The sequence below is a fragment of the Suncus etruscus genome, chromosome 4 (assembly GCF_024139225.1).
Source record: "Suncus etruscus isolate mSunEtr1 chromosome 4, mSunEtr1.pri.cur, whole genome shotgun sequence".
In the NCBI taxonomy this organism is placed as follows: domain Eukaryota; kingdom Metazoa; phylum Chordata; class Mammalia; order Eulipotyphla; family Soricidae; genus Suncus; species Suncus etruscus.
The window spans coordinates 30,388,226-30,403,936 of record NC_064851.1 but is presented as its reverse complement, the minus strand read 5'-3'; the positions used below and the strand labels follow the sequence as shown (position 1 = coordinate 30,403,936).

Here is a 15,711-nt window from a genome sequence, read left to right as displayed (position 1 = left end):
TACTCTGGGCCCAGAGGTGGAGAAATGGAAAGATGGTAGTTAGGAAAGATATAGTGCAGTTATGTAGGATCTAACATATAACATGATGACTCTAGGTAGAAATGCTGTATTGAACATGGACATCTGCTAAAAAAATGTACTTCAGGTGTTCATTTATCACCCACAGGAAAATGGTAACTATGTGAAGATGGCTGTAACAATTGTTTCACTATGTATATCAAATCCTCATTTCATAGAGACTAAATACATACAAATTTTTATTTGTATAAGACTAAGTAACATCATCGGGACAAAAAGATTGCAATGACAGGTGCAGGTTTCTGTGTTCTCTCAAAAGAGAGAAGATGGCTGCAGTAGCCTAGTGTGGCAAAGAGGTTGTCCTTTAGGAAGAGAGGCACCATGTACAACTGGTTTACCATAGATTGTCTGGCTCACACTCTTCGCTGGGGTCTCTCACACACATAACTGGTTTATTTGTTTGTTCTCTCATCTTAAATATTTTATTAAAGTCATAGTATATTGTAATATTATAAACTTTGTAGGCATGTGTCACTGAAAATCACCATGTTCACAGAATACATTAAGTCTAACACTTAAAAAAGTCAAATTTCATACTTTATCACTGACCCCTTTACCTGATTTACCCACACAGTCTTCCTCCTTTCCTTCTAATAACTACTTATTTGGTCTTAAAGTCTAAAACTTTATGTATGTCATATTTATTTTATTCATTTGTTTTAGAACAGACTTATTTTAGGTCTGGAGCAGAAGGCAATTTTCCAGGACTTCAGGAGGGCTCTGGTGAGAACTTGTAGGTAAAGTCTTCTTTTTTTGTAAGCTTGGGCTCAAAGTGGAAAGTCAATCTTTGGAGATTTTACTAGGGTCTAGTATGGGGCACTAACATAACCAAAGGACTCAGAAGGTACAAGGACATTGCACCTATATCATTTACCAACTAGTCAGAAACCAGAATAGAAGTATTGCTGTAGGGCAAGGGGACCTTGGATGATGCCACTAGGCACTCACAGAGTAGGGAAGAAACAAAATGCAGCTGAATCATCATCTCCAGTCAAGTGCATTAGAAAACAAAGGGCATCTAATGTTTACGTATTTTGTAAGAAGTCAAAATAAATATCCTAAACTAAACACCAGCTATAAAAGCTTAGGTGTCAGAGCATTTTTTCAGAGAAGTAGTAATTTTGTTTAAATAATCTTACAGGCTTGACAAATAGTTCAATTGTACCTGTAATAGACTATCTTTTTCTTATAAAATTCAATGAAAAATGAGGCAGAAGAATGGACATCAGTAATCTGGGTTCTCTGGCTTTCCCAGAAACCTTGGTATTTCTTTGAATGACAGGGAGTAGATTACAAATATGGTTTAAAATTTTAAGTGATTATTATTCTTTCTAGAGCCAAGAACTTTTGGCTTTTCCCCACTGAGGCCACAATCAAAGATAAAACAGGACTTGGACAAAGACTAGAAAGTTTTTCACAGAGAATTAATAGTCAAAACCATGAGGCACAATGACTTGATCCAGTCAGGGTGAAAGATAAGGATGGACCCAAAACTGTGAATAATTACTACAGGATGGGTGTGATTATGTGTATTACTTGCTTTCTAACTACAACTTCCAGGCATAGTATGGCTGGGGGTGGGAGAAAAGGGGATAGACACAGGGGCTGTGCACCAGGGTAGATGTGTGCATGGGGAATCACTTATGAATCAGGAGTCCTGGTATGTATGTGTTCATGTATGTGTGTGTGTAACGTAACTTAATTATAGCATAAATAATGCGCTAGATTAGATATTTGTTTCCAGTTACAGAACATAGGTCCAGAGCTGCATAGTAACTAAATGCTAATTTACCTGTTCAGTGACTGGAAGAAAGGGCCAGATGCACAGTTATTTTGCTTTGCATCTTTATTTTTAACTAGAAGGTAAAAATCTTAGATGGCTATGTCACCCTTCAGACCTTACAGCAATTTGTTGAGTTTCATTACTACAATGCTGCAGACACTTGGCAAGGGATCAAAGTGCACTGTTGCCCAAAGGACACAGGGACTTACCTGCTGTAGCCTCTTTGTTTGGAAATAACTTGCTGTCAACTGCCATGGTGATGTCATGGAACACCTCATCCTCATCACGGTCAGCATCAAACTGGGGAAATTAGGACAGACAAGTTGGGAACATGAAATGATAGAAATTAGTTCATTTCAAAATAGAATGAGCATGCATCGCACAATCATATCACTAATGAAGCAAGGCAATGGTAAATAAACCCTTGAGTCTTTAATCAGACATTCAGAGGATCTTTTTTTTGGAGGGGGGGCACATCCATTTGATGCTCGGGGGTTACTCCTGGCTAAGCGCTCAGAAATTGCCCCTGGCTTGGGGGGACCATATGGGACACCGGGGGATCGAATCGCGGTCCTTCCTTGGCTAGCGCTTGAATGACAGACACCTTACCTCTAGCGCCACCTCTCCGGCCCCTCAGAGGATTTTAAAGCTTACACCTCTTATCAAATTGAGGAGAATGTTGAAGGTAAGTTTAAAGTCATTTATAGGTAAGAAAAAGCATGTAGAGGGGCTGGGTTGATTCTGAAGCTAGAGCACATGAACCTTGGATGCATAGAGTCCTGAGTTTGAACCCCAGCACTACATACTTTCCCAGGCACTGAAGAGGTTTGGGGAGTGGTGTGATGCCCCTCCACACTTCTGAGCCTGAGCATTAAACCATGCAAGCTGGTTGTCTGAGTATCATTAGGAGCAGACCCCAGGCCCTCAGAACTCGCTTGGGAAACTCTCTTCCAAAAAAAGGAAATGTGGGTTGAATTTCCTTAATAAAGCAATTATAAAATAAGCTTTGAAAAACTAACCAAAATCTTGTGCTTTCCAGCTCTTAAATTATTGTTATTATTTAATGTCGGCTCTATACTCTGTGATCACTCCTGAGGGGAACTGTATGTGGTGCTGGGAATCAAACTATTCAGTCACATGCAAAGTGTGTGCCTTAATACCTGTACTTTCTCTCTGGCTTTTCTTAGTATTTTTTTTTAAATTGTAAAAGGAAAACTGAAAATATGCAGCTCTAAACAACTGCAGAAAAAGAATAAATAAGACCAGAAATGAAAGGGGAGAAGTAGCATCTGATATCACAGTAGGCAAAAGGTTATAATCGACTGTTTTAATAATTTTGAGTCACTTAAGAGAACCTTGAAGAAATGGCTGAATTTATAGAATCATCCAATCTTCCATGTCCAAATTAGAAGGTAGCAAAAAGCCCAAATAGGCCAATTACAAGCAAAGAAATAAAGTTACCAAAAATATTCCTTAAAACAAAATCTGGAGCCAAAGAGAGAGTAAGAAAGTAAGGCATTTGCCTTGAATGCAGGACAGTGGTTCAAATCCCGCAATCCCATATGGTGCCTTCACCTCTGCGCCTGCCAGGAGAGATTTCTGAGCGTAGAGCCAGGAGTAATTCCTGAGCACTGCTGGGTGTGATCCAAAAATCAAAAACCAAAACACAACAACAATAACAACAACAACCCCCCCCAAAACAATAAAAAAATCCCCCAAACTCTCCAAATCCAAGGTCCCTTGCTTTTTATTAGTGAACAACCTTAAAAGATCAATAAAAAGAATGACCAAAAATTAAAAACAACCCTTTAAATGTGATCTAATTTTCAGGCTCTTCTGAAAAAAATTAAAGAAAAGAGAACACAGGGGCTGGAGAGGTAGCATGGAGGTAGGGCATTTGCTTTGCATGCAGAAGGACGGTGGTTCGAATCCCGGCACCCCATATCATCCCCCAAGCCTGCCAGGAGCGATTTCTGAGCGTAGAGCCAGGGGTATCCCGTGAGCACTGCTGGGTGTGACCCCAAAACCCAGAACAAAAAAAAAAAAAAAAGGAAAAGAGAACTCTTTCAGTTTCTCATCTACCAACATTACACTGATCTCAAATTCAGAGAATCACCAAGAAAGAAAACTAGAGAATAATATTTCAGATAAGTATAGATGTAAAATATCCTCAACAAAATCTTAAAGGAACAAATCCAGCAATACATTGAAAGGATCACACATCATGACCAAATGTTATTTTTTCCCTCTCTACTTCTCTAGTATATTGCCAGTCTCCAAGAAGGACCTATATTAAGAAGGAAAGTGTAGTTGGGAATGTGGATAAAAAGAAAGAAGCCTCCCTCACTGCTGGTGGGAATTGAAACTGCTATTTTAGTCTGCTGGGAAAATGGTATGGAGATTTTCCTACTTGGGTTAAAAACAGAACTATCATATGATCCTATAATTCCACTATAGCTATCTAACCAAATAGACACAAAAACATTAATTTAAAGGTTTACATGTACATCTATGCTCTTTACATTGCTATTTTCAATAAACAAGATCTGAAGAAAACCTAACATTCAACCTGAGGTCAATCTGCCTAATGATAGATGAGCATAAAGTAGAATGTGAGATACACAATGAAGAACAATAAGCAATAAGAACAGATGGAAGGCTGCCTTTTGCTACAACATCAATATAACTAGAAGGGGTTATGCTAAGTAAAATAGAACAGAAGTGCTTGTTTCCTCAGATGATTATACTCATATGTGATATACAAAGCAACAAAGCAAGAGAATAGAAGTGTACAGCAAAAAGAACCCCTTAGACAATGACCATAGATTTGAGGTTGCCACAGTGGGGCCAGTGAGCTCAAAGAGTACAATTGACTGAGGTGGACTGAATTTGAAATTTGGTGATGGGCAAAGTCTTAGGATATTGTACTCCTAAAGTGTATGGCACTCATTTGTAAACCAATGTCATTACCATAAAAAATAAAATTAACAGTGTAAAATGATAAACAATAGGGAAAAGATATTTTAATTTATTATTCAAAAATAACAATTCCCCAAACCACCTTTTAGCTGCTATACTAAATATTACAGATAGTATATATCAGTTAAATCTATAAACACAGTTTTATTTTATTATTATTATTGGTTTTCAGACATATCTAGTGGTGCTCAGGTGTTATTCCTGACTCTGCACTCAGGGATCACATCTAGAAGACATTTTGGGAAAACATTAAGAGAACTGGGGGTTAAATCTGGGACAGTCACTTTTTAGGCAAACACCCTACCTGCTGTACTATTGCACTAGCCCCAAGATTTATTTCAATTAAAAATGTTTTCATTAAGTCACCATGAATTGCAAAGTTGTTCATGATTGGTTTTCAGGAATATAATGTTTCAGCATCAATTTCTTCATCAGTATCCATTTCCTTTCACCAATGCCTCACTTCCTCCCTCATCTCATCTCCCTCCCACCCACCTGCCTGCCTCTATAAGAGACACTTAAAAAAATCATTTGATAACTTTTGATACTGTGGTTTATAGTGCTATTGCAAATAGGGCAATAATAATAATGCATAATACTTTACTACAATTCAGTCTCCTCTCTTCCTTCCATTTGAATACTTTGCTTTTCCACTGTTGTAGTGGCCCCTTCACTGTCCTACCTCACCATCTCTCAAGTGGCATACTTTCTGTTAAAGACAAGTTCTCACATTGTTTCTACTGCCCAAAAACCAAAAAAAAAAAAGTCCCCCCAAAAGAAAAAACACAAAGAAAATAATCTTTCATTGCATTAACAGAGCACCTTGCCTTTTCACTCTAAACATTGATTTATATCGCTTCTCAGCCTTTTGGCTAAGATCAAGTGTAAACATTGATTTATAATCTTTCATTGTATACTTCTGTTTGTTATGTTGCTTGAAATGTATGAAATATTAATATAATAAATGTATACAGACCAGCCATGTTTTCATCAGTGGAAAGTCAGGGATAGAAGGAAAGGTCAATGGGCTGAGTACATGACAGCTTTTACAGAGAAGGCCTGGTATTGATATCTAGCATTGTATGGTCCCCTGAATACTGTGAGTGACCCCTGAGCACAGAACCAGGAGTGAGCCCAAGCTCTGTGAGATGTGGCCCCAAATTCCAAAACAAGCAAGCATAAGAGGCACATGAAATGCATTTGCCAAAGTGAGAGACTATAATTCTCTGTGCATGCCTGCATATAGTGTGTCTACATAAATTTACTTTTTAAAATAATTGATGACTAGTAATTTTTTTACTGAATGCCAGACATTGCCAGTATGAGCATGTGGATGATTGTTATTTTTTTATGTTCTTATAAAATGTTCTTGGGTTTTGGATTTGAAAGCAGATGAGGAAGATGAAAACAATTTAATCATTTTAAGCCTTGTTTTTTAGACTTCTTAGAGTGGATAAAAGCAGCATTTAAGACTAATTAATACTGTTGATTAATTAATATTATGTACTCTCTTTAGTGCCTTGAGTGAATGTAGAGGTTTTTCAGTTCTCCTGGTATAGTTCCAGGAACTATTCCTGCTAATTCTTTCCTAGTTTTGGAGAGATCCTCACATGTATTCACTGATTTGAACTCAACTAAATATGGGTTCAGAAGACACCTCTGGAATTTTAACCTCTAGAATCTCTGTCCTCTAAGACTAATTAATACTGTTGATTAATTAATATTATGTACTCTCTTTAGTGCCTTGAGTGAATGTAGAGGTTTTTCAGTTCTCCTGGTATAATTCCAGGAACTATTCCTGCTAATTCTTTCCTAGTTTTGGAGAGATCCTCACATGTATTCACTGATTTGAACTCAACTAAATATGGGTTCAGAAGACACCTCTGGAATTTTAACCTCTAGAATCTTTGTCTCTGAACTTCAGCAACCTTGGTTTTCTTGACTTCCCATCCTGTCTCCTCAAAGCTTGGAATTCCTTTCCCCTGCATTATACTAGTCTGGAAATTCTCAGAAGGCTTGGGAACAGCAGGGCTGATACAATTGTCTCCCCTCTTCCTGATTTGTCCCTCCTCTCCTCTTTTCCCCTCCCTTCCACTTCTTTCCTCTCTTCCTTCCACATCCAGCTGTAATCCTAATTCTGTACTAGAGATAACTCATGGCAGTGCTTGGTTGATGACAGTGATGCTGGGAACTGAACCTGTGTTGGATGTATGCAAGGCATGTGCCTTACTTTCTATACTATCTCTGGCTCTGTTTATTTTTATAATATATTAAAATTGTTAAAATCTTTGTTTACATTTATTTTATGTGAGGAGGAAAAGTCAGTCTCTTATATTTTAATTACTTTATAGATATTAAAGGCAACTTAAGTGACTTATTTCTATTTTCTTATAGAAGTTCCTCATTATTTTTAATGAGAAAAAATTTAGAAGCCTTAATTGGAAAGTCATTCCTTACTTCTCTTTACATATTCACTTAAACATTTCTGTACCATGCTTAAGAGTGCTTTTGCTGTCACATCAACCCAATGGAAAGGTGGACAAAATCAGTCTTCTTCCTAGTCTGCAGTGAGGGAATATCTACTGAGAGATATTATGACATTTTCAAGTCAAACAGCAAAGAAGCAGTATCGGGACTTGAATTTAGGATGACTAGCACTTTTTATCCTACTAGATAATATGGCATTGTCACACACAGTAAGACAAGCCTTTCTGCTCAAATACGTGTCAGCACAGCTTTTCATAAAAGCAAAGGGAGATAAGCAGTGGTGCTGATGACAGATCAAGATGATTATGGTGACAGAATCAGTGCCACTGGGATGCTCTGTTTCCCTGACATGTAGGATGTTATGACCAGCTTTTTCATTTAAATGACCCATCAGTAGAGGTACTGAATGACACTTTTATTATTATTTTAAAAGTGCTGGTAACAAAGCACAACAGGTAGAACATTTGTCTTGCACCCAGGTTCAATCCCCAGCATCCCATCTGGTACCCTGCAAGAAGTAATTTCTGAGTGCTGATCTAGGAGTAACCTCTGATCTCTGCCCCTGTGTAACCCCAAAACAAAACAATCTGCCCTTTATGGGACCTGAGTGATAGTACAGTGAGTAGAGTGCTTGCCTTGTATATGGCTGGCCTAGTTTTGATCTTTGGCACCTCAAATGGTCCCATAAGTTCTGCCTGAAGTAATTTCTGAACTAAGAATAAGCCCTGAGTTCAGCCAGGTGTACCTCTCCCCAAGAAAGGGAGGGGAGCTTTCTCTTTTCCCCTATCTGTGTTTGTTGTCAGAATGACCAAGGTTCATAAGTTTGGCTGTGGTGCCAGAACACTTACTGCTGAGCCCACCGGGGTTGAGTGACACTCTTGAATTATGGTTGTGCATAAGCAGTTTATACTGTTTCTTGAGGGTCATACTTTGTATGCAATGCTTGTATACACCTTGCGGAAGTGTGGCTAGTAATTGCTTGTGATGCAATGAGATCACAGACAGCAGAGATACCAAGCTCAGCACATGTGGAGGCACTGGGGATAAGATTCATGACCTCTACTTTCCAGGTAGGCACTTGATTCACTAAGTTATTTAGAAGACCTATTTTACTTAAAGTTTTATTGAATTTTTGAAGGATGAATGACAGCACTGTCATTTTATAATACATGAGTTTAAGCTTATGGTTAGCCTGGCATCTATAAAAGCCAAAACCTACAGGTTAACATTTTACAATAAATGGTCTGTTTGTATGTGTGTGTGCATGTACGCATATGTAAGCAATCAGAGGTAGTAAGTATAAGTGAAAACAGGGAGTGAGGCACAGAAGGAAGAAAGCAAATATGAAAAACGTGTTATTAAGCCAATTCTCAGCTTCACAAGAAAACACAACTAAAAGCTTGGCTTCCGAAAAGGCCAAATGGACCCACCACATCTCAGAACACCCAGGAGCTTCAGTTTTCTTTCATTAATCCCATCTTCTCTTATGAGGAGTTAATTCAGCTCAGCCTAGATGTATTGTTACTGGAAAGTCAGGACCCACTCCCAGCACAGCCTGAGTCTAGAAGTGCTGAATGGATGTCTCTGCAGCATTAAGTTGGCTGCGTTAGGTGACATTTCTGCAAAAGCTCCTGTCTTAATGGGATGATTAAAACTATTCTCCACCCTAAGGAAGCTGGTTGGGGCATAGCAATGTGGAAGGGGACACATGGGCAGGCCAGTAGCAAACAGGATTCCACATTTATGAAGGAACAGAGATCACCTGGGCAAATGGATTTAGGAAGGTTTGTAAATAGGGTCTAGACAGTTAACAACTCAGCTAGCTCACCAGCACAGATTCTAGCATGAATGCTAATCCTTATATTTATCTTTTTGAGTTCCTAGAGATGAAGGACTATATCCTATATTGTACATGTTAGATTGCTTCTGAACTTTAGACACACACACCTTCCCAGTTTTTACAATTTGCTACAGGAGACAGAGGTGTTCAGTTAAAGAACTGAATTTGGGGCCAGCCTGATGCAAAGCAAGCATCTTAGCCCTTACATTATCTCTCTGGCCACCTCCACATTCAACTTCTTTTAAATTGGAGAACATGGGAATAAACAATACTAAGCACTGAGATATTTTATCCATCAACTGATTCAAACAACAATATGTTTACTTCAAGCAAAGACTAATAATGTACCTGGTAGTCTGAGGTAGAATATGCAAAATATAAAAGATCATTCTTGAAAGTATTGGACAAATTTTTGCTGAGTAACTGCTGTGTCTTTGTAGAGCCTAGGGAGATCAGTCCTTCAGCTGATCTCTTGTAAACTCTTGGACAATGAGTGGGAGTCATGCATAAAGGTAACTTCACAGAGAGATCCAACTCAGCTCTGGATTATGCACTTCCTGCTGAAGTCAATTCATTCCACTTCAGACGGTGCAGAACCCAGGCTTTATTATTTTCTGTAACATCCCACTTTTGCCTCTCTAGGACTAACACTTTCTCTCCATTCTATTGGCAAATGATGTAATATTTAGACCTTGGAGAACAATTGGCACTTATTTGACAGATGGTAAAAGTCCAAACACTGTGGTAAAATAGCAGTGAATGGAGAGGTTATATGCATGAGAAGATATGGATTTTAAATTATTAAGGGCTATACTTATGATTTTTATAAATCATATGCATGAATGATTCTCAAGCCTACATCTAAAAATTTGGGAAGATATTTTTGGTTGAATTAACTGGCAGGGAAGGCTAATAGTCAGGGATATTAGTGAATATCTTACATGATATCGGATAGAAAATGCCCACACACAAAAAATGATCTTGTCTAAAATGTCAGTAGTGCCAAACTAAAAATCTAAGTCACATTAAGGCACCCTCAGGTTTTGTGTTTCTAAATTATGATTTGAAATCATGGTGGCATTACATTTTCTTTCTCTTATTTGAATTTCCTGCTTCCTTTACTCCTTCCCTTACTCCCTCCCTCCTTCATTCAATCCTTTCTTCCTTCTATTTAAGAAAAGACTTTTGTTATGCAAGATTCTGAGCTAGTAACTTCAAATATATAAGTATGATAAATGTGATTATGCTGAGCAAAAGTTGATAGGACTCTAGTGTACATTTATATTTAATAGGTGTAAAACAAACTTCAGAAAGGCATTCTTGTGTGTCACCCGACCACTCGACTAGTTATTATCTGTGGTTGTTCTCAGTTCTGAAATTCTGTGATGAACCCTTTATCTTTTAGGTGATCTTTCAATGTATAAGAACCATCTAAAAGCCAAACATTTTCCTATATAAGGAGAGGTTCTGTGTAAACTGTTCTTATATTCTTTAATGTAAGAGATTTAGGGAGGCCAGTTGGAAATTTCAAAATAAAATGCTTACCAAATTCCTTCATTCAAAACACATATTATAATTGGAATAACAAATGCTGTAAGGATTTTCAAAGGCATTCAAAATAAATCTAGATTAGGGAAGGAAATAATAGTAGAGGGAGCAGTCACCATTTGAAGAGAAAGCAACAGGGATGTCTTACGTTTTTAATGGCACACAAAAATTAGTTTCTATTTTTGTTTTCTTTTGGCTCAGATTTTCAGCTGCAACAGATTGCCCAAATCTTTTCCATAGAAACAGGACTCTCTGCACTCTCACCTCTGCCAGTAAGAAATGAATGTTAGGTCTATAATAAACCCAAAGGAGCTCAAGAAAGACAGTTCCACCTCTCTCCAGATTCCAACTTTCATAAAACTTATGCCTGTCTCCCATTTCCCCCTTTCATCATCATTAGGGGAGGAAATAAATTGGCTCTGTTATTAGTAGAGCTTCTGTTTTGATTATCCCTCAGGTAACATTCTCTAAGAATCAAATCAGTTTCTCAAAAATTTTACAACTCCCTTGCTTCAGTTAAGTACACTCTCTACAATGTCTTCCATCATTTGCTCCTGGAAATCCCTCCGTAGTTCTTCATTTTTTCTCTTCCATATAATTAGAGAATTTTTTCTAAAAAAAAAAAAAATCGGTCAATGTTCCCACTAGTAAGTAAATTTTTTTTCTCAAAAATTGGGTATTTTATTAAAATGGTAATCATGTAAAAACTTGTGATTTAGTGATGGAATAATGTGTTTTTTCATTCTCTTACATGATTATTTCCAACTTCCTACTTAATCACAAAATTAGAAAGAGAAGCAACTTTGTGGATTTGGCAAGCTATATGTAGGAAGACTATCTGAAAATGTTAAATCAACTGCATATTTGTGTGTGAGTGTATGTTTGTGTATATATAGTGTTAGGGCTACATCTGCTGTGCTTAGGGCTTGCCCCTGGCTTTGCACTCAAGGATCACTCTTGGCAGTGCTAGCAGGATCATATGAATTACCAGGGGCAGAATCCAGGCTAACTACTATGCAAAGGCAAGAATCCTACCCACTGTACTATCTCTCTTGTTTGTTTTTTTTTTTTTTTTTTGGTTTTTAGGCCACACCTGGCGGTGCTCAGGGGTTATTCCTGGCTGTCTGCTCAGAAATAGCTCCTGGCAGGCACGGGGGACCATATGGGACACCGGGATTCGAACCAACCACCTTTGGTCCTGGATCGGCTGCTTGCAAGGCAAACACCGCTGTGCTATCTCTCCGGGCCCCACTATCTCTCTTGTTATTGCACATTTTTATAAGGACAATTCCTATGAAATGAAATTTATACAATGTATTTTTCAACAGAATGAAGGAAGAATAACACATGAAAAAAGATATATCTAAAATCATATCTGATTGGCATATAAACAAATGAATACAGAACACTATAAAGCTGTGGGTATCTGAGTAATGCCTTCTAAATTTTATGCATAGAATTTATCTCTTAAAACTTAAAAAAATAAGAGTTGTTTAGCATGGTTACAATAGTGTCAAAGTTGTACAAAATTGTACAAAGTTACTGCTTCCTCCCCTCACCCAAAACTGCCCATGACTATCTTCCACTAGTTTAATCTTCATTCCATCCACACCCCCTTTTTACTATTTATAAGATTTTTCATACAAGGCCAATGGTGTGTCATAGTTCAACTGTCTATTCTCTGGTTTAGTAAGATAATCCCATATTTTTCTCTCTCCTCTGATTTATTTCACTTAACACTTTTCAGTTCCATTTGTCCAGGTTGCAGTGAATTACATGATTTCAACTTTTCTTCCTATTCCTTTTCTTCAGCCTATTGTCTGTCTGTCTGTATATCATCTATCTATCTATCTATCTATCTATCTATCTATCTATCTATCTATCTATCTATCTATCTATCTATCTATCTATCAACTATCATCTATCTGTCTGTCTGTCTACATATACATCAAAACTTGACTCATTTATTATTTGAGTTATTCATATGTCCTGGCTAACAACCTACCTGCAACTTCTCTCTCCAACCTCAATAATTCTCCTCTCTTTCTTTCTTTCTTTAATATAAATTACTTTATTTAAAGACCATATATTACAGAGTTGATATAGTTGATTATTATACATTTTTCTAGTAAGTAGGAGCAAACGTATTAAAGACAAAAAATGAAAAGAAAGAAAAAAAGTACAGCAACAAGAAAATTTGTGAAAATTATTTTGACAATGAAAAAAGTTATTGTTAAAAGATTTAGTAAGTCTTGTTGCTAGTTGATAATTCTGTTACTTTTTCCTTTCTGAACATTGGGTGACTTCATATACACATTAGTGTCTAAATCCTTGGTGTATTCCTATAGAGATGAAAGTATTAAAAAATTGGAGTTGTTGCACAGCTTAGCAATCCAGGAATTCCAAGAACCCTTATTGACGTTGTGGCTTTTTTGGGCACGTAGTTTTTTGGCTGCCAGGGCTTCCAGAAATATAAGATAGCAGGGAAAGAGTGCCCACATTCACTCATTTGAGATGCCAGCATGCAGGCATACCTGGAGTTTTGGTCAGATTAATGACCCCACAAAGAGCAAAAGATGAATGGTGAAGCCGGGGTCATTGGTGAAGTAGCAACTGTGGGGATAGGTGCAACAGGAGTAGCTTTGCAGGGCAGGTGGGGATTTGGCTCACCTTTCCTCTTGAATTTGCCAGCTTTTAGCTGCATGGCCAGTGTGCCTAGGATTTTTCATGGCTCGTTATACTACTCTTTCAAAAATAGATTGAGTCTATGGAGCTGGCTGAATGAAGACATAGCTACTGCACTTTTGGGAGGTTTGTTTTGTTTTTAGGAATTTCCATACTGTTTACCATAGAGGCTTAACCAGATGAAATTCTATTCAAGAATGATGATGCTTTTTTTTTTTTAAAACCACATTCTACCAACTCTGACTGCTTTCATTCTTTCTGATGTATGTGCCATTCACACCAGTGAAGCATTACACCTCATTATTGTTTTCATTTGCATTTTCTGTTAATAAGTAAAGACAAACACACTTTCATATGCCTATTGAGCATACTTATGTCTTCATAGGAGGACGTCTATGATCTCTTCTCCCAATTTTTGATGGAGAATATGGTTTTCTGTTGTTGTTGCCCTTTGTAAGTGCTTTATATATATTTATGTATTTTGGATATTAGCATTTTACCTTATAGATTGTGTACAAATATATTTTCCTGAAAGAATATTTATTTCATTGGATAATTGGGTTACAAATAGCATCTGGAAATTTTCACTGGAGAAATTTCTCTGTAATAGAGAGATCCCAGACAAAACTTGCAATATTTTAAACTTGTAATAATTTCTTCTTGATGGGGCTAGAGAGGTGGTGCACTAGCCTAGGATGAACCATGGTTTGATGCTCCTGCTTCTAATTGGTCCCCAAGCCAGGAAAGATTTCTGAGAACATAACCAGGAGTAACCCCTCAGTGTCACCGGTTGTGGCCGAAAAACCAAAAAATAATAATTTCTTCTTGAAACCGTCACAGAGTACTAGTGAATGGCTCACCCTGCTATAGAAACTCAAATTATATGAGAAGTCATTCCTTGAATCTCCATCAGTATCAATAACCAAAAGGTACTAAGTAAAAATCAAAGTACTCTTGCCCTTTTTGAGTATCTATTAAATACAATGGAATTTTAGTTTTTTTTATAGATGTTTATAATTTTAAAATTGAATTCCTTGGGGGCTGGAGCAGTGGCACAGTGGTAGGGCATTTGCCTTGCATGCGACTGACCCAGAATGGACCATGGTTTGATCTTCCAGCTTCCCATATGGCCCCCCAAGCCAGGAGTGAATTTCTGAGTGCATAGCCAGGAGTAACCCCTGAGTGTCACCTGGTTTGACCCCCCCCCAAATAAAATAAAATAAAATAAAATTTCTACAATGGTATTTTAAAATGATATTATTAGTCTCAGATTAAAAAGACCTAGAGATATTTGACATCTTGTCCAAGGTCATGTAGGTCATATATATAGGATCTAAAACCACAAGTCTACATACTGTGAACCCCACTATATGCTACTATAGAGCATCTTTAAGTCTTCTTTGATCATTTGCAGAACAAATAAAAACTTTAAGTTTTCAAAACTGACTACTCCCAATCTCAACTCAAATCAAGTTCAGATGTGATATATTTAAATACTTTTGTTCTTTTTGAGGACATATGATGTGACTTTATTTCTTTGTGTGATGTGTGTACACTGCCAGGCAGCTGCGATGGTTAGCAGAATATTGCTACCTAAACGATAGCCAGCATATGGAAAGGTACAGGAAGGCAGAGATAATTGCAAATGGTAGATGACTGTTAAATTTGTAAGGGTGCTCACTTTGGATGTCTTTAGAAGGCTTTCTTCCTGAAAGCCACTCTGTGATAGGAGTATATATTTATATATTGGTCTATCCTTGGTTTGATCCTTCCTGTAGAAGTTACTTTGATTTGGCCCCAGAGTTCATCTACTGAACAGCTTTCACATTTAGCACAGCGACTCCTCCCACATTCATCGGGGACTTTAGTTCCACATTGACTGAGAGGCAATCATCCATTTACTAAAGCTCCTTGATGGCTATTTCTTTGGAGGTAGTGGAACCAAAGGAAGACTTTCTTACCTAAGGAGGACAAGGTGAAGTTAAAGTTTGAAGTCACAAACAGTCTTCTAATGAAAGAGGAGGGCCAAAGGTATGAATAATCCAACTTTGTAAAGGTAGCTCAAGTCAAAACATCTCAGGGAAAAAGAATGTGAGACTGCAGAAGTTAATTATTTAAGTTTGTAGACTTGGTAGAGGCCAACAGATGTCTGGATTATGAACAGAAATCAAGCTCCTAATATTCTGCTTACTGGTCTGTGGGTAACTCTAATAGAACATGCTTAGAATTAAGTTGCTATATGTGGATTCTGAAAATTAGCCAAAGTCATATAAACAAAAAGTAAGCTCATGAGAAAAGAACAATTTGTTTG

General features: G+C 37.5%; 1 protein-coding gene across 2 annotated transcripts in view; it reads right to left on the bottom strand.

Moving 5' to 3' along the window:
• The window catches only part of AK5 (adenylate kinase 5), a 283,479-nt gene that overhangs the window by 148,539 nt on the left and 119,229 nt on the right, over positions 1–15,711 (bottom strand). For both annotated transcript variants that reach the window (XM_049771780.1, XM_049771781.1), the window contains exon 7: positions 2,071–2,161. In XM_049771780.1, coding sequence (XP_049627737.1) covers positions 2,071–2,161 — 91 coding nt within the window. The remainder of the gene's footprint in view (positions 1–2,070; positions 2,162–15,711) is intronic.